At 35.8% G+C, this 19090-nt stretch overlaps 3 protein-coding genes across 3 annotated transcripts; all 3 read left to right on the top strand.

Annotated features, from left to right (window-relative positions):
* The first annotated feature begins 1307 nt into the window (after positions 1-1307).
* Positions 1308-8287, top strand: LOC145229598 (secretagogin-like). The gene is made up of 10 exons (XM_080094947.1): positions 1308-1456; positions 2435-2505; positions 4197-4286; positions 4500-4589; positions 5137-5193; positions 5909-5986; positions 6354-6455; positions 6534-6593; positions 6870-6938; positions 7860-8287. The coding sequence occupies exons 1-10, from the start codon at positions 1336-1338 to the stop codon at positions 7980-7982; spliced, it is 861 nt and encodes a 286-aa protein (XP_079951073.1). The 5' UTR covers positions 1308-1335; the 3' UTR covers positions 7983-8287.
* Positions 8288-9034: 747 nt separating this feature from the next.
* Positions 9035-10480, top strand: LOC145224845 (RNA 3'-terminal phosphate cyclase-like protein). Its single transcript, XM_080091438.1, has one exon. The coding sequence runs from the start codon at positions 9071-9073 to the stop codon at positions 10190-10192; it is 1122 nt and encodes a 373-aa protein (XP_079947564.1). The 5' UTR covers positions 9035-9070; the 3' UTR covers positions 10193-10480.
* Positions 10481-10508: 28 nt separating this feature from the next.
* On the top strand, positions 10509-16927 carry LOC145224836 (U4/U6 small nuclear ribonucleoprotein Prp31-like). Its single transcript, XM_080091427.1, has 10 exons — positions 10509-10692; positions 11794-11976; positions 12098-12224; positions 13135-13333; positions 13746-13889; positions 14161-14240; positions 14423-14545; positions 14798-15013; positions 15375-15540; positions 16186-16927. The coding sequence occupies exons 1-10, from the start codon at positions 10514-10516 to the stop codon at positions 16308-16310; spliced, it is 1542 nt and encodes a 513-aa protein (XP_079947553.1). The 5' UTR covers positions 10509-10513; the 3' UTR covers positions 16311-16927.
* Positions 16928-19090: the final 2163 nt, after the last annotated feature.

Here is a 19090-nt window from a genome sequence, read left to right as displayed (position 1 = left end):
ACAAAGGCATTTGCAGTCCCGAAAAGACAATGTTAACGAATAGGTAACAACAGTGTTTTGTTCTGTTTGACGCTATATGCCCTTTTAATAGCTTTTACAGCTGTTTTGAAGGTATTGTATATGTCATGTCATAAAATAGGTGTCCTTTGTGATAGGAACTATACGGTAAATACAACGTTTTCAGTTTTTGCATGCAGCTTAGCTTAGCAACGTTGTTTCACTGTGAATCACCCGGTTTCAGTGATTTCTGACAAAACGTTTTAAAGTGTTAATGTATGTCTTAAAGTATACAATTATAAGCATATGCGTATTGCGTAATGGCAAAAGGTATTGCTCTTTGTAGTGCGTTAATTATGTCGTGACAGAAAAACGGTAAAACTGGGTTTGTAACAAAAACTGACGAAATACTTTTTACTGGAAAAAAGCAAACACTGGAAAACTTTGATTAAATATTTACACACGTGTACTCTTGCTTGGTCAGTCGCCGGCCAACAGTGCAACTATTTTGACAAGTAGCTACGAATCCATGTCTCGAGACCGTTTCTAAAAAAAGCGATCTTCATTTTGTAGTGAAAGGTTTATGGATGTGATTAGGTTCAAATGATATTCCTTCGTCTTTAGTTAACCATTAAATGGCAGGTGTTTCAAGGCATGAATATGTAAATCGTTTACAAAGGCAGTAAGAATTGCTTGTCAGTATTGTTGTTTTGTTTGACTGACTGATAGCAAGGTTTCTTATGTTTGATGACATCACCCAACTCTGTGCGTTTTGTAAAATATGGTAGACTGTACAAACTATATCATACTATACAATAAATTGCGTTTATGGTTGTAAAATTAGGCAGAATTATAAAAGAGTTAAACGGCGATGGGCTGAACAAATGCTGTAACAAAACTCTCTCGAATCGAGAGGGAAAAAAAAGGGAATTAGAAAAACGGGGAATCGACATAATGTTCAGTTAAAGCTGTTGGTGTGACAGTGATTTGAGGCGTGGGGTCCAGATTGTTACAGTCGTTTTTTTTGCGGCTTACTTAGTGATGTTTAGTTTAAATGAATTCAAGCTTGCCGACAGATGTGCAATTAACAGATTTCACTCATTTTAGATGACTTTCAAATATTTTGTACAGTTTTTTTAAACTAACGAAAAACAAAAGGTCGCTTTACTGTGCAAAGTAATACACGTAAGTTATTACATCAGCAGCCACAGTCATAGAGACAATTGATATACCTTTTAAATGCTTACATACGCAACGTTATACTGCGGCACTACTTTTACAACAAACGAGGTCTGTTTTTCAGTGTTTATTATTACAACTATCGACGTAGAGTATTTTATGTGTTTGAGATTCCGCAAAAAGCCTGAAGAAAGAATCATGACCATGCCAGGAGGTTTGGTTTTGCCTGCCTTGAAAGCAACACAATTTGCTGATATTTGGAAAGAGTTTGACATTAATGGTGAGTACTTGTTATATTCTAACTTAATATTGCCCGAAGAATAGACATCACAAAAATTTATCACATTTAGGCAGTAATATGAGTACAAAAGTTTGAACATCAAGTAGTCTACGTAAAACTGATGTAGACATTAAGTCACAACGTAAATAAAGGTCAACGTAAACATACATACGTAGAGCATTATAACTTTACTATGAAACGATTTATTATTGAAGTAGCCTAAAACGTACGCCTATTGTTTAAATCACATGTTTAGCCAAACGTTTGACATCATCGGTGAAGCAACTCTTAACAAGCCAAAACAGCGCGTTTAAAAATGAGAACAGAAAGGCCAACGGCTACATTTAGGCTTTTTCGATGGCAATTTTGTTTTTAGGAAAAATTTATACGTTTAGCTTCAATTTTCGTTACCCCATGCATTGTTCAATTGAGTACGACGCGTATATACCCATGCGCAAGCATGTGTTTTTTATAATCAATCACAAAATGATGATTAACTGAAACGGAACTTAGCACCACACGCACGTCAATCAAAAAAAGACTTCCCACAAACTGTCAACGACAAAAATGTGCAAAATGTTGCTGATTGTGCAAATCATATAATTTCCTGACTTCTTGGGTTTGCATAGCCAGCGTTTAAATGGGACGCATGCACATTAAGGTCTGAGATTTACCCAACAGTTTGTTGACGATGATGTTCAAGTCAACCTGTAATAATACAGTATGACATTTGGTGAAACCGACAAAAATTCTCTGGCAACTTTTTTGAGTTTTTGGAATAAGGACCATCAAGTAAAATTTACCAGCAATTGGCGTAATGACGTTTTGTTTGTCACGAGTTCTGGTGGTGCAAGCTAGATGTATTATGTCATTGACATGACACATTGTGTGGTCAACTTTACCTGTTTTGGTCATTTGCTTCAGGAGTAAGTTATGCTGTTTTGAAATAAAGGCCTAAACTATAACTTCTTTTTTCAGACAACGGTTACATTGATGGGAATGAACTTAATGCATTCTTTTACGAACTATCAAAACGACTTCTGAAAAAGGTAACACTTCCGACTTCCCTTTTTCGTAGGAAACAGTAAACCTTTTTGATTCCAGTTGCTGTAACCACACGTTTTGGCTCTGACTTGTAAAACGCACGACACAGTCCAGTATTGTCACAAGCACAAATTTCATGCATGTATTAAATATAGTGTACTTTCGCAACTATGATGTCGCAACAAACGGTCACGGAAAGTTCCCGGTAATTAGGTTACAAAACACCATTCAATTTTAACGACCATTTCCTATAATTGAATCCAAATTAGGACGAGGAAACTGACAAAAAGACGATGTCATAGTGTCTCTTAACTTACCTAACATCCCCAAAACATTAATTAAAATGTACTACGTATAGCGTAATTATTTGTAAAAAGCCCGATTACTTGCCGCGTAAACTGTAAGTAAGCGTTGTTGGTCATTGACTGCAGCGTGATCTTGGTGTAGTCGGGGGTTTCCTGAACACAATGTAACGGTATGCAAGAAATGTAAAACTTTTTTGGGTTGGCCGAAACTTTTTGGCGGAATATGCCGTTTGCAATGTTTCAGTTTCGCCAAACTTTTTTGAAAATTAGCAGATACTGAACTTTTTGATTGTATAAAAACTTCCAATATTGCCAATATGAAACATCATGAATTAACTCGGTTTCGGCTCGAACCTTTTCAGGTAGATTCGGTACATTACTAGTTATAAGCTAAAAATGACAATTAGCCTATATAATTTGTTACCAAGTTTAGGTCATAGGAAAAAACAACAATTAAATAAAATACAAACTAACACCTAATTATTCGTGCAACAAGCATAATAGTGTTCCAAAGGCTTTCATTATCGTCGACAACCATTGAAACCGTGATATTGATTATGACGGAAAAGGTGTATTTTCAACCTTTGCCCTGTTATTTCACGGAGAAGCTACTTATCGATTTAGATTTCATCAATTTATTGATTTCATGCCACTGTCGTCAATTTGTCTTTTTGTTATTTTACTTGATTATACCACAACAAAAACATGTTTGTGAGACGTACCGTTTTGGTTATGGTTTCCCTAAATTCCTAGAAGCTCCTTTATGTTTGGTGCGGATAAGTCACTTTTCGTGTCTATTTTATACATGCCTGATGCAAACTCTTTGTTCAATAGTTGATCACGTGAACATTTCTGGTAAAGCTAACAGATTTGACCTATATGGAATCTTAAATGCGGCTTAGTATTTTAAAAAAATATTTAAGGCTGGGTTTTGAATTTGAGCGATTAGGTCTTACGTAAAACTCTAACCCAATGTATTTTGCCCATTTCGATACTCCATGCTCGTTGGATAACCAAGATAATGACGCTTTAGGTTTACTTGGCTGAAATAAAGTCAGCTTGTTTTGTGATATCTGATATGGTATATCACACCGCATGAAAAACATCAGCATTTTCGTAGTGATTAGGTAGATAGGTAAAACACGGTGAAAAAGCTGGACTTGTGCCGATAATCACACCATTTGTACACTGCATTCAAATATTTCCAGCCTAAATGTTGCCACAAAATTACAAAAAAATCCCCGCTTCCATCAAATTTTCCAACCAACAACATACGTTGAAATCTGTTCAAACTGTTCACAATTTTACAGCTTTTAGGCCTGCCATGTGTTTAGGTTTTAGGTCTTATCTCAAATCTTGTCCTATTTAACCCTGACTTATTAATATTTCAGGAGCCCACAGCTGAAGAGCACGCTTCCATCAAAAGAACTTTTATGTCTGCGTACGATAAAAGCAAAGATGGTAGGATGTCTATGAACGAGGTAAATAGGCACGTGGTTTCTTTGTAACACAACAATTTGTGGTTACGCCCTAAGAAACGGATTTGATACGAAAAATAAATATGTCTGTCTTATAGTTCACTGATCACATAAAATTTCAACAGTACTCCTAATTTATATGCATTTTTTCGAGCGGTCGAATTCAAATTCATGCCCCTCACTAGATAATCTTTATATTTTTCGTTTTTTGGATAGATAGCAAAGATGTTGCTTCCAGAAGATGAGGAGTTTCTTCTTCTCTTCCGAAGAACCATCCCACTTGATTCAAGCGTTACTTTTATGGAGGTATCAAGTGCTGTTTTAATCCTTAACGTTCGGTAAATGGCAAACATCAATGCTTGTACATTTTTTTCGTGGATGTTTGAAGGAATCGTAGGGCGATGTTAAGTTTAAACTTTCAACGTGTGACTTTAAATTGAAATCCGAATTTAGCTGACTGTTTGAATTTGTTTGTCTGGAAGCGCAAATGTAAGCGCCATTCACTGCCGTTTATATGCTTCCCAAAACCGTCGTAAATTTCCTCGTAACATCTGCAGGTCAGTCCCACGTGCCGCAAATAGCATATTGCCGTCATTTTTCAATTATCCCGTGGCGGGAAACGTCAGTCTTGTTTGAAAGGTGTTGTTAAATTAACTAGTGACACATCGACCGAACGGGTTTTCCACTGCTATGTAATTCTGTAATTGCGTAACCCAGCGTAATTACGACAATTGCAAAAATATAAACCAACAAGAGCATACAACATGTTATTTTTTTCTATTGTACTGATTTAGGTTTTAGTTTTTACATTATATCTACATTTCAAAACGTTTTAATGGTAATTTCTGTTTAGATTTGGAGAAAATATGACAAAAATCGAAGTGGCTTCATCGACGTAAAGGAACTACAAGTAATCACATATTTACATATATGTAAATATATGGGGCTGTATATGGGGCCGCATAAACGGGTGTATTCGTTGTGATTGTGTTAAAACGTAACGCAACTAGTGGACGAAATTGGCGCATACTATAGTATGCGATATATCTCCCTCATTAGCAAAACATAATCTTCTTGTATTGATTTGCTTTCCAAGAAGGACTAAAATAGGCTGAAATATTTTATTTGTTTTTTTTTATCATACAAAACAACAGTATGCCTAAAGGGAAAACCACATAAACCACAGTCAATATTTTCCTGTTTGATTTTAGGCTTGATGAATAAAGTAACGCCTAATTGCACAATACTGATCATCAGGTTGTCAGCTGTCTTGATTTACTCCGTACCTTTTAAGTTTCTCAACTCATTTAAAACCCGACATTATAACCTATGTAAAAAATGTAAGCAATTTACCAATTAGTTTTAAAATTAAATTAGTCACAAAATTCCTCTCAAGGGGTACCATGTAAGTTAAACTGCAGCCGTTTTATGCTACTGGGTTGTTTGCTAAAACCATTGAATAAAATTACCTTGTGTTTTTAGCATTAATTATTCAGTAGCAAAACGGGCGAGGCTGTCAGATCTGCCGATAAGAGGATTTGTTTCCTGTTTTTGATCTGATATTCCCAGTAGCAAGTTGCTGTCGAGATATTTTTAAAGAAAAATTGATTTTTGTTGTTCTTTAGAATTTCATTTCTGATTACGTCACAGCTGCTGGTGCGCACGTCTCGTCCAAGAAACTGAAAGAATACGCAAAAAGCATTGTAAGAAGGGTGTTTTAAATGTTAAAAAATGCTGTTGCATATTAGATGTTTAAATATAAATATTTAGGTCCTTGTTGTTGGTGCTTGTTTGAAGTTTTTACATAATTCAAGGTTATGCGATTGACAGAGAAATATTTTTAATTTCATATGTACTTTTGATTTGGGCACTTGCTTCTTTTTCTGAATAAAGCGGGTGCTCTCTTTGGACTACAAAAGTCGTTCTTCCCCGTGGTGTAAATCTAATGCAGCAAAGCACATTATAAAATATATTTGTAAAGGGACTTGAACCTACAGCTGCAGTAGTCCATACAAAACATGCTTTTGTATTTAAGGTGTTATAAAGAGTAATTCACGTTATCGTGTTTAGATGAAATTATTTGACCGAAATGAGGACAAACTTCTCGACTTACAAGACATGGCCCGTCTCGTCAACTGTTCCGAAAACTTTCTTCTTCAATTTCAAATACAGGTCTGTCTATTCGGAAGCTCCGATTTTTTGTGCGTTTTTGTATGTTTTAATTAGCCTATGTTGTTGTTTTATAAAAAGGATGGATCAATTGCCGCCCGACGAAGAGATTTTGAAAAGATTTTCAGTCACTATGACCAGGTTTTTTAACGTTTTAAAATTGTACCTGTCGTTTTTTTTTCTTTTGTGAAAATAAGTTTTTCTTTCAAAAATGCTACCAAATTTAACAAAGCAATGGGTTAACATAATAATATTAATGAGTAGAAATTTCAATTAAGTTAGTAAACATAATAATTTTAGGTTTTAGTCGTGTAAAAAATAAACACAGTTCTTCCATATTAAGTAGCTCTTGCTTGTTGTAAATTTGAAGGCAAAATTTGATGTTACTTAACGATAAGGCACATCTGTATCTCTCAGAGCCAGACGGGGGCGCTAGAGGGAGCGGAATTGGACGGATTCGTGAAAGACATGATGGAGCTTATTCGGGTGAGCGGTTCAAATCCGGAAGTTTTTAGAAAGGAAAGCAGTGACGTAAGAGAGTTATGGACAAGGGGCATGAAATGCAAAATAATCATTTGAGAAGTCTGAGAATGACGGCTTGCTTTACCGAGCATGATTTTTTTGACTGGAGATCTTCATGAGTTTAAGTTGAATTGTCTGCAGTGCCTGAACCATAATTTAGGGTGATTTTGTATTTACACCAACTTTGCAATGAATATGGTGTAAACATACCAACATATCCTAATGATTAATGCTTACAATAAAGTCATCCTACAGCAACATCTCAAAAACGTGTCACAAAATCATTTTTTCAAATTATTTTCTGCATCCTTCACGATCGACCTAAGATCGACAAGTCGATCGCGATCGACGGGTCGGGCACCTATGCTGTAGGCCAGCTAGAAAACAAAAGATAATTGAAATTTGCCAGGGATGCTGAATGCATGTTAAATAAATGATGCGTAGCTCATGTTCCGTAACCTTGCACTGAGTCGCGTCTTATATTACTTTTTTACTTAATGCTAGAAACACTTCTATTAATGTCATGGTCGTAGTCGTATGATGTTAAATCATTTTATAGTCCAACCCAAAAGCATAATATGGTTAGGACTTGTACTTGACTAAGTGACAGGACCAACATTGAATTCAATCACCGTAAAACATATGGTTTTCTTAGTCTTTGAGGTTAATGACCAAACTTACGTGGTAACGAACGTGATTACAGAGACCAAACTTACAGTGTTTTACAACACTCCCACCAGATGTTTGGTTTTGGTTGCTTTATTAGGGTTTATCGATTATTTTGTGTATGCTGCTCGTTTATTTGTCTTATTTTCTGTTGTATCATTTTTGCAATAATGATTAGCCTACACATTAATCGCCTAAATTATTTCCATATTTTCTAAGGGACCACTGACAGCTGCAGATTTGGAGAAGGTAAAAGAGAAGCTTATATCTCACGGTGACAACAACAAAGACGGTGTAATTCAAAGAAATGAGCTTGCTGTTATGATGGGAGTTCGCCTGTAATAAGAACTTATTTTACCGCTGTTGTTTGACTCCAATTGTATTATGTTTTACTTTACATTTTCTTGTCAAAGCTTTTAAAAATACAAAAAAATAATGCCCGGTTCCTGTAGAACTAACAGAGGTTTTTAGTTTATATTTTCCCGTTATATTTCCAAATATTCACTTGTACATTTATGTCGTATCGAGTCACTATAAAAACACGGTTACTTTTATTTTGGGTGTAAAACTTTTTGTAATACTCATACAAGTGCTGAATTGTACACATTTTTTTTATTGAGACAAACAAATAAAAGAAACTGAAAGCTTGTGTTTCATTTTTTTGGTGCAATGTATTTTTTTGACAGTGGAATTAATCTTGTAGTTTATCATTAAAAATGAAAATTCGTCAAATTTTATTTGTTTGGGCAGAAATACAAATCAAATTCTGCATTGATCAAATTTATATTAACCTTTTTTGGTCTTAAATGGTTTCACAAATGTGTACGTAAAAAGTAAAACACAAAAGTAAGATTTCTATGTAAGTTTGAGCATGTTGTGAATTTGTGATACTAAATTTACGTCAGCGGTGTATGGACAGTTACATTGTAATTAAAGTTACATTACATTGCACTTAAAAATAAATTTACAAATTTGCATATTTGAAGCTAAAAAATTATCATTTCGTAAAGCATGTACTTTTCTCTAATGCGTAACAAGTAAAAGAATTGAATTAAATGTTAGGTATTTCTTGTTTTCTAATGTTGAAAAGAAACTTGGCGTCCCACTATTGATGACGTTATTTTACTGTACACAAGCAACACGAAGTTTACGAACATGTTGCGTTTTCTGCTATTTTGTTTTGAAGCTTGTTTTTATCTTTGGTTTTTATTACTTACTTCCTGTACCGCAATAGCGCGCATTAGACCAAGTAGACAAATATAGAGAACTACGCTGACAAAACTGATTTTAGATTGGTAATTTTGACTAAATAAACGTATTTTACTTTAAAGTAAAGACTATGTAAGAATAACGAAACGAACTATTTTTATACTTAATACTTATGATTTTACCACGTAATTTAAATTTTATTCTTGAACTTTTAAAGCAAAATGTCAGGTGTTTTAGAATATGAAGGTTGTAACTATCTTAGACAACGTCTCATATTATCAACTCTCAGTGGCAAAAGTGTGAGAATCAAGAAAATTCGGCATAAAGATGAAAACCCAGGCCTTCATGAATTTGAAGGGAATCTACTTCGATTATTGGACACAATAACTAATGGAACTAAAATGACAATTAGTGTCACGGGAACAACTCTATTTTATCAGCCTGGAATCCTCCATGGAGGTAAATTTGAACATGAATGCAACAATGACAGGTCAATTGGTTACTACCTAGAAGTTTTACTGTGTCTTGCACCGTTTTGTAAAACTTCCTTAAAAGCCACACTTAAAGGTATAACCACTGACCAGTGGGATCCTTCAGTTGATTACTACAAAGATATTGCACTGCCTTTAATGAGACAGTATGGTGTTGTTGGTGACCTTGAAATAAAGGTTAAGAAACGAGGAAGTGCTCCAGGCGGCGGTGGTGAAGTTTTGTTTCAGTGTCCTGTCATCAAAAAGCTTCGTACAGCACAAATAACTGACCTTGGAAAAGTAAAGAGGATCCGTGGTGTGGCTTACACCACAAAAACATCTCCACAATTTGCAAATCGACTTGTGACTTCTGCCCGTGGAGTTTTAAACAATTTTATACCTGATATATACATTTACACTGATGTGTCAAAAGGTCCAGCCAAATCCCCAGGTTTTGGTATATGTCTGCATGGAGAAACCACAACTGGAAAGTTTCTTGCTGCCGAATCGTGTTCAGTGCCACGGGGAGATACTGATGAAGAACCATCTGTTCCTGAGGATGTTGCTGTTAACGCAGCAAACTCTTTGTTGGAAGAAATTTACAAAGGAGGGTGTGTGGATTCAAACAGTCAGTACCTGTCTTTATTGTTTATGGCGCTTGGGGAACAGGATGTCCAAAAAGTGATGTTTGGACCTTTGACAAGTTATTCCATTCAGTTCCTAAGGCACATAAAAGATTTCTTTCAAGTGGTTTTTAAGCTGGAATCAAAATTAACAGATGAGGATGTGCTTGATGATAAATTGGAATATACTCGAGTGTTGCTCACATGTGTTGGTTTTGGATTCTTTAACTTAAACAAGGCAACACGATAATTGAAAATGTTGGCTTTTATGGTCTATCAATGCTGTCATAAGATGAGTGATTGCGTATTTTTCAGTCTGTGTTAGGTAGACAAAATTGGTTTGTTTCTAAGTAATGGTATAAAAACTTGGTATATTTAAGTTTAAAAAAAATGCTTTTGGATATATATTTCATTTTATCATTATTCCACATTTTTTGTTTAATATCCACCACAATTCGTTGTATATGTCTAAATGAGCTTCCTGTTGGGTTTGTTACAATTGTTTCAGTAAAAAAACAAACACTTGCCAACGTTTCAGAACAAGTAGAGTAAATTTACACATAAACTCGATATGTCTTTGGCTGATGAACTTTTGGCTGATCTCGAAGAAGCAGGACTTGAAGGGGAAGAAGCAACTGTGGAAGAGCAAGATGAAGATGGGATTGGAGGAATTGATGAAATTGAAGATATTGATGCGATGGACACTGGTCAAGGAGGGATTGATCCTGAAGGAATTCGCAATGTTGCCAGGTAAAAAATTGCCATCATAAACAGTACTTAGATTCAGCCGGTTTGCACCGTTTCTATAGAACTTTCTCACGAAAATCAATGTATCGGTTAGCATTACTGGTTACTGCCAATGGACTTTTGTAACAGAACCGACTGAAAAATATGACTTTTTGTAATAGAACCGGCTGGCAAAAAGTTTGAATCCCACCACTGCTTAGATCAGGGGTTCCCAACTTGTGGTACGCGTGCCACTAGTGGTACGCGAAGGTTTTTCAGATGGTACGCAAGTAGCTTTCATTTTTTTTCACAAAAACATAGATTTTTTTTCACAAAAACAACTTTATATTTTGTTCGACCAATTGATGGACAGTAAACAAAAATCTCATTAAGTTTAGTTGTGGTGCTTTAGTGTTATTTCAGTAGGCCAATATTATTATTCCGAAAAAAAAAATGATTCGATCAAATTAGTTGTTCTGCAAGAAGTGGTACGCGTGGCAGTACAGAGCGTCTAAGTCAGTGGTTCTCAATGTTATATGGATCGCGTACCACCTGACAACTTTTTCTATCGCTGCGTACCACCAAAACCCTGTGCGAGTTGATAGACCAAGAAATAGGCCCATTTTCTCACCCCGGATAGCATATTTAGCAATTTCAAAAGAATATCCCAAACTATAGTTTCGTTTAAACCAGGGGTGATCGGTTTTGTCAGTTGAGTTGCTATTCTAAATCAGACTTAAATTAGGTATTAGGCTCAATTTCGGAAATAGGTATATCACAGAACGCTACTCGTGTACCACCTGAAAAGTTCCGGCGTATCACTAGTGGTACGCGTACCACAGTTTGAGAACCACTGATCTAAGTGGTACGAGATCGCAAAAAGGTTGGAAACCCCTGACTTAGATACATGAATAACCATGTTTTTTAGTTGCCTAACTGTAATCTATGTATGTAAATCTGGGTATTGCACCTGGTTAATTGACTCGGTAGATTGAAACAAGGAAATGTACAATCAAGAAAAATGCACTTGGATATAATGTCTATCATACAGACTATACTGTTAAATTGCATAAAAAGCTTGGCAGTTTGGCTATGAAATTAACTTGATTTTTTTGTGTTTGGCAGGTTGATAAGTACCGAACAGTTCACAAGAGTAATGAATGGGATTGACGAGTATGAGATGAAAAACATTAATAAACAAATGGTTGGAATGGTTGAGGCAGACCCTGAATACAAACTTATAGTGGAATCAAATAACTTGACGATGGAAATTGACAATGAAATCAACATTATTCACAAATTTTGCAGGTTAAAGGAAGTTTATGTTGTTGTTGTAACATGAGTCAATTCTGGCAGTGTTTTTGTATGTTATATTTCCTTACCGCGATGGGCAAAAAAATAAAAAACTATCATTTGGAATTGCTTGCAGAGATCATTACTCAAAACGTTTTCCTGAACTTGATTCATTGGTTCCAACCCCTCTGGAATACATAAGGACCATTAAGGAATTGGGAAATGATTTAGAAAAATACAAGAACAATGAAGCATTACAGCAGGTGAAATACAATGTGTTGGTTGTAAACAGAAAATATCTATGATTAAACTTAACTAAAGGGGTGTTTAAAGTGCAGCCCAAGGCCCAAATGCGGCCCATGATGGCATTTCAAGTGGCCCATCACTGTTGTTTCAATTTTTGTTGTGCATGGGAAGCCATAACTTGAATTCGAGTTTTGGGTTATGGCGACTTCAAGCAAAAGCTGTTCCATGGAACTTTATTTACTGGTAAAAAGAAAGTATTAGTCGTTCCTCGGTATCAAAATATTTTGTCTCAGTTTTCGATACCAACGTGCGAGTACCGAAGGCTGATTTACAGCATAAGAATACAACTTTATGCCAATATTTGCTTCGGACAGCACAAAATGGGAAAAAGGTCCGCCAGTTTACGTATATCTTTTTTGCTATCACATGGGGATTACATTTCTCGACATGTGTGTCGGGCACCCCCGACCATAACAGATAAATTAGCCAATGATATACAACTAAGTACCACACTACACTTAAGTACTCAGTAATCGTACTCGGTAGTGAAGGTATATACATGTGGTACTGAAACTCGGTATCGGTACTCGCTTCAAAACCTGGTATCGTCCCATCACTAGAAAGTATACGTGGTACTGACATGGCAAAGTCCCAAAATTTCCTTTAATGCTGTATATTCAGTGCTATAATTGTCCCATTAAAAACTTTGCAAACAAATGTTGGCCTGCGGGCATTGCACCTGATAAGAATTGCCCCCAATTAAAAAAAGTTTGGTCACCCCTGACTTATCTAACATGTTCAAACCTTTCATCACCAGAGTTTGCAAATTTGAAGTTTTAGGATAAATTTCTGGTTTTTAGGATAAATTTCTGCAGTAGTTTCAGTAACAATCGCTGTTTTTAAGTTTCTTATGTGGACCTTTTTTAGGTGATATCAAATGCTACAATTATGGTGGTAAGTGTGACAGCTTCAACTACACAAGGAAAAGTTTTGTCTGAAGAAGAATTGATGCGAATCTTTGAAGCATGCGACATGACTGAACAACTTCTTAAAGCTAAAGTCAGAATCCTGACTTATGTTGAATCACGAATGTCATACATTGCCCCTAACTTGACTGTTATTATAGGTAAATCATGTTTGCATTTCCTGATGTAGACTGTTCATGTATTTTTGGTGGCAAAAAACGTGATGTTGAATAGTCTTTTTGTGGCTATGTATGCACAAGTCCAGTTAATCACATAACCAACTTGTCAAGATTTTTTAAGCAATTAACCAAACTTTCAGTCGGCTGATTTTTCGTAACAACTGGCTAAGGTTGGGTTTTCCAATTCGTATTCAATTCACTGGATTTATCTGTGTTTGTAAAGTGTTTCAGTGTAACAAGTTCATAGTTTGTTTTTGTATTGTCTCAAAACATGTAAAATAACTGTGAGGTTTTTCAAATAAGTTGTTAGCATTAATGATACTTCTCATAAATTTGTATAAATTCCAGCACACCGTTTGTCTTGTCTTGTTTTAATGTGTGTTGCACATTTTAGGTGCCACAGTAGCAGCAAAACTGATGGGTGTGGCTGGAGGGTTGACAGCACTAACAAAGATGCCAGCTTGTAATATAATGTTACTTGGGTCACAGAAACGAACTTTGTCTGGGTTTTCCAGTACAGCAATTAACCCCCATACCGGTAAGTTTATTGGTTAACTTTTGATCACGTGATTAGTTGCAAAATGCAACTAGTTTTAGAAAAAAAAGAAAAAAAAATTATTCACTTAGTTGCACAAACATTATTGGTGGTAGTAAATTTGTGATTTACATAAATGTCGCTTGAACGTATGTTTTTATATTCTATAAGCATAACTTTCCAAACACTGATTGTTCGTTGCAAGTTATAATTGAGTCACTGTCATCTGGTGGTTTTGTTTTGGACATTGAATTTAGACAGTTTTGTATTGCAGGTTTTATTTACTACAGCGATGCTGTACAAATGATGCCAGCAGATTTAAGAAGAAAAGCTTCAAGATTGCTTGCTGCCAAAGTAAGTAAAATATTCTTTTCTAAACAATAAGAAAGTACTGCCCACTTTATGTCAAATAAATGTCACACATCCACCAATAATTTTGTATTTGCATCAAACTCAAAATTTAGTAATAATACTGTGTGACTTCCATTTATATGACGCTACCTTGGAACATTAAGTTATTTAATGTTTTTCTTAAGCTGACACTGGCAGCTCGTGTTGACAGTTTTCACGAAAGTCCAGATGGAACAGTTGGAATGCAATTGAAAGAAGAAATTACTGCCAAGTTTGAAAAATGGCAAGAACCTCCACCTGTTAAACAGGTTAGGCCAATTTGACTAACTTTTTCTGATAAGTCTGGTATACACTCTAAAGTTCATTAAACTAAATGTGCTTAATCCAACATTGAAGATCACGAAGTGAACAGGTATGATACATTTTTACCAATTTTTTTTAGATTAACATGAAAAACAATATCCCTTAGTAGGCTCTGAAACAACAATTGCAGCCTTCTTTTTATTTTCAAACCAACCAAAATGTGCCAATTAAACTTTATAGCTTTCTATTTAATTCAGGTAAAAGCTCTTCCTGCTCCTGTTGATCCCGGTAGGAAAAAGAGAGGTGGGAGAAGATATAGGAAGATGAAGGAGAGACTCGGAATGACAGAAATGCACAAACAGGCTAACAGAATGAACTTTGGAGAGATTGAAGAGGATGCTTATCAAGATAGCATAGGATTCTCTCTTGGACAACTTGGAAAATCTGGTAGTGGAAGAATTCGGGCAGCTCAGGTAAAGATAAAATCATCAAAAATCAATTTATTTAGGCAACAAGCAATAGATAAAAGATTGCATAAGTTTCTTGTATCTTTACTAACTTATTACTTGATTAGCTATCAATCATTATATTTAAATAAATAAGAAATTTTTAAAAGCTTTGATGCAGGCATAAATCCTAGATCACACTTTTTGTGGAACTGTGCAAAAAAGCTGGAAGGCCCACCACTCTAATTCGCTCTTTAAAGATGATTGAAAATGAGAATGCCGCTACAAGTGGCTCGTACATCGAAGTTGCGTAAAATGCAGGCGCTTTCATAAAAAAATGTTGTCCGCCAGGTTGTGTCAGAGAGTTAACATTTCTTTTTTTCTACAGGTCGACAACAAGACACAAGTTCGAATTTCAAAAACCCTTCAAACGAAGCTGCAGCGAGCAAACAGAGCTGCCGGGGCGAGCACAGCAAGTACATGGGGTGGAAAAACAACTGTGAGAGACAGAGGGTCAGGGACCGCTTCTTCTGTTGCCTTCACTCCGCTTAAAGGTTTCAATATTTACATATATTTGTGTTGATTTTTGCTTTTCTTTATTCCAAAAGCTGGGGATGGGGAGTACGATATGGTTGAAAGTTTATTTAGCCGCCTATTACAAAGTCTGACGTCATTTTAAAACCAAAGACTAATAATGTGATGTCGGTATATTGCTATGCAAAGGAGAAAATGATCGCTAATATCAGGATGTTTTCTCTTTTACAAAATTAAAGTATGTAAATATGGATGCTAGTCATGAAACAACAGGATTTTTCCACTATTTAAAGTTTTGTGTTTCTGAATCGGCGAGACATGAGCACATTCCAATGACAAATCTTCTTCCAGAAAACCGTTTGGTTGTATTCAATAGCAAGTTTTATAGCGAAATTTTCCGATTAAAATATTTCACTTAAACATGTTGGTTTTGAAGTAACGTGTAATGAGTGAAGCTCACCATGTTAATGAAATGGGGGCCAAAAGTACTTTTCTATAATAATATATAGGACACGGCAGAGATTAAGAAACACTGGTTTAAACTGCACAGTTCGAGACCAAACTTGTTCCCTAACCAAATGATACCTGTTTGATTAAAAAAACTCATTTTGTGTTTACATCTAACTGTTGAATATCAAGTGATTTACAGATCCGCTCTTTTTTAGGCATTGAAATTGTCAATCCGAACGCAGCCGAACAAAAAGCCGAAGAAGAAGACGGATGCAGTACTTACTTCTCAAACATGTCTTCATTTGTGAAACTTGCACCGCGTAACGTCGCTACTAATTGACCTCACATTTATTTTCCATTCTTAGTTTATTCGAAAACCGTTTTCGACGAAGGTTTTTTCGGTTATTGATTATGGAACTTTCAGTTTTAGGAAACCAGTGAAAAAGGTTGATGTTTTTCACGTTATCGGAAATATCCATCTTGGGGTATTGTTGGATGCGATGTGTGCTACGTCTACGAGCATAACAGATGGCAGCCAAGTTGGAGAGTATTGGCACAAAGCAAAAACATACTTTTTGTGTTTTTTTAAACAAATCGTCGGATTAACAGTTTCTGTTTTTCATAAAACATTTCTTTCAGAATAAAACGGTCGTATTTTTAAAACTCTTTTTTGTGACAACCATTACCTTTATGATTCAATTTCCCAATGGAATTGTTTACTTTCAGCACTACTGTATTAAAATATGTTTTTCCTGCTAAAAAACCTTTGCAAAGAGCTTTGGAACTGTTTGTATTTTGTGCAAACAACGGAATTGTGTGTTTGGGAACCCAATGCAATTGACTGATCCGAAACTTTTGAAAAAGTCTATTTGAACAAAACTAAAATTTTGACGCCATTGTGTCGTTTCCTAGCGTCCACAAAGACCGACTGGTCAACATAAAATATTTGCAGTTCTACGTTTCTGTTTATGTATCAAACTGTGTACACAAATAAGTTGACACGGGATTGAATATAAGCGACTTTTTGGAGCCGACAATCATTTGGTCAGTCGTCTTGACAGCAGGCAAACAAAACACTTCAGTTATTTTAGAATGACCAAATGTAAACAAGTTTCGTCCATTTTGACTGGCGTTTGGTTTGGTTTGTAAAGTCGGGAGGAAAACAAACAGTTGCCTTGATGGCAATTTCGTGTTTTAAGATTGGCACAAGGCTACGAAAATATTATGCCACCCGATTTCTAACTACAAACATCACCATTAAAAACTATTGCTTAAGCTGTAATAGAAGATAAAATCACAGAGTTAAATATGATGCATGCTCTGTTTTTTACCCATGTATTCATTTCGCATTGAAAACTGCTTGCCATGTGGCACTACAAAACGTAAAATGAGGGTGCAAAACAATGTGTGGGGCATATTACTCAGTACACTAGTAACCATAAAAGCATTTTTCAAGCGATATTATTTGCCGCCTTTTTTGCCCAAGCACATGACGTAACAATGTAATCCAATTTCCAAAACACAGCCAGTAATTGAGTTGATGAGTTATAAGTTCCGTTCCGCGGCTATCATAGCCCTTCAGTGCTTCGCAAGTAGTCATTCAACAGAAGCTGATTAACGCCTCGTGGCCGGCTGAGTTTTTGTTTTATCGGTCGTAGTAGATTGCACAAACCGCAAAGCTTTCACCACCAAACGTCTGACTCATGAAAGTCACACGCTTAGGCTAAAGGCATGACCTTTGTTCAAAAACTTGTAGTTTTTTTAGTTCTAAAACTATCACAACGTGTTTAACTGCATTCTAGCCTTGGATGCCAACTTGGTAGATAGACAGTTGTCCAGATACTATGCGAAGGTTCAACAGTGCGCAAGAGCTTTGTGGTTTTGTGGTATGATTGAACAGAGATTGATTTAATACAGCTGTAGTGGATGAGTGTTGTTGAACAACACTGCAAACTTGTCAGCTTTCAGATATGGTTTAGATTGTAAACATCAAAAGTTATTGTAATACACAAACCACTGCTAAAACTACACGCTTATTGTAAAATAAGATTAAACTTTTTAGATCAAATCTAGTTGTGTAACTGTTGAGTTTTAGTTGTGCAATTGTTGGGTCTTGAAAGCGTCTGCAATCAGGACCAACTTTAGCTTACATGTATGTGCCATACGCTGGCAACGACCTGTCAAAACATGATAATTCGAGATAAAATCGCTAACAAGTAAATAGTATTGCTGGCGCGTTGATTTTGTTTGTGATAAAAACATGCTAATGCGAGAAAAAATTCATCACCGAAGCGGTTATTTTGACTTCGATGCCCATGACCAAACATGGTAATTGTTCAAATTTCACGCTACTTAGCTTCGACATTTTTAGCGCTATAGCGTTATAACCAGATTAAATCTTGAGCTGTCGTGGGCGTTCGGTGACCATAGATTCAACTTTGGCAGGAGGGCTATGTACGCCGACATTAAATTTTCGTAATTGGAAAATCTAATTTACTCACATACCTAAATAAATTTTGATATTATTTATTTTCAACAAAAAACGTCTGCTATCAACCCAAACAGTTGTACAACAACCGTTGTTGGTTGCTGTGTATTTGAAGTAGCAAGCCTACATATATCACCTAAATCAAGAACTTTTGTATTTCAATCTGCTCTTTAACGCAGGTGGAACCGTTTGTTAAACGCATAGTCTTACAAACATTTGTGTTTTAATTGCAAATCGTATGCACAGTTAAGTACAAGTGAACTGTGACTTTTAAACATGGTGTATTTAATCTTGCTTGAATAGATATGTATTTTTAAATGGTTGTACGATTAACTGTTTGTCAATCTTTGTTGAAAAAAAATACGCGGCCCCAATTTTTTTCAGGTTCAGCAAACAAGAACGAAAATCTTCTTGTGCAGGTAGAGAAACTTATCAGTCCACGCGTGTGCAGAGTTTGAAGAGTTATCTCGCAGTATTTTGCAACTGCTTAGCTTAGGTCATTGGTCAAGTTTGCTGTAATCGGTTGTTTGTATTGTAGCTTGAAACCAACGTTAATCAAGTTAGGACCTCACGCAGTTGACAGGCCTGCACACTTGTGTGTTGTGATAAGGGTTTATCAGTAGATAATGGTT

Source organism: Phallusia mammillata, chromosome 1 (genome assembly GCF_965637545.1).
Source record: "Phallusia mammillata chromosome 1, kaPhaMamm4.hap1.1, whole genome shotgun sequence".
Taxonomy (NCBI): domain Eukaryota; kingdom Metazoa; phylum Chordata; class Ascidiacea; order Phlebobranchia; family Ascidiidae; genus Phallusia; species Phallusia mammillata.
The sequence above is the reverse complement of the archived record's forward strand: the minus strand, read 5'-3'. Positions and strand labels throughout refer to the sequence as shown.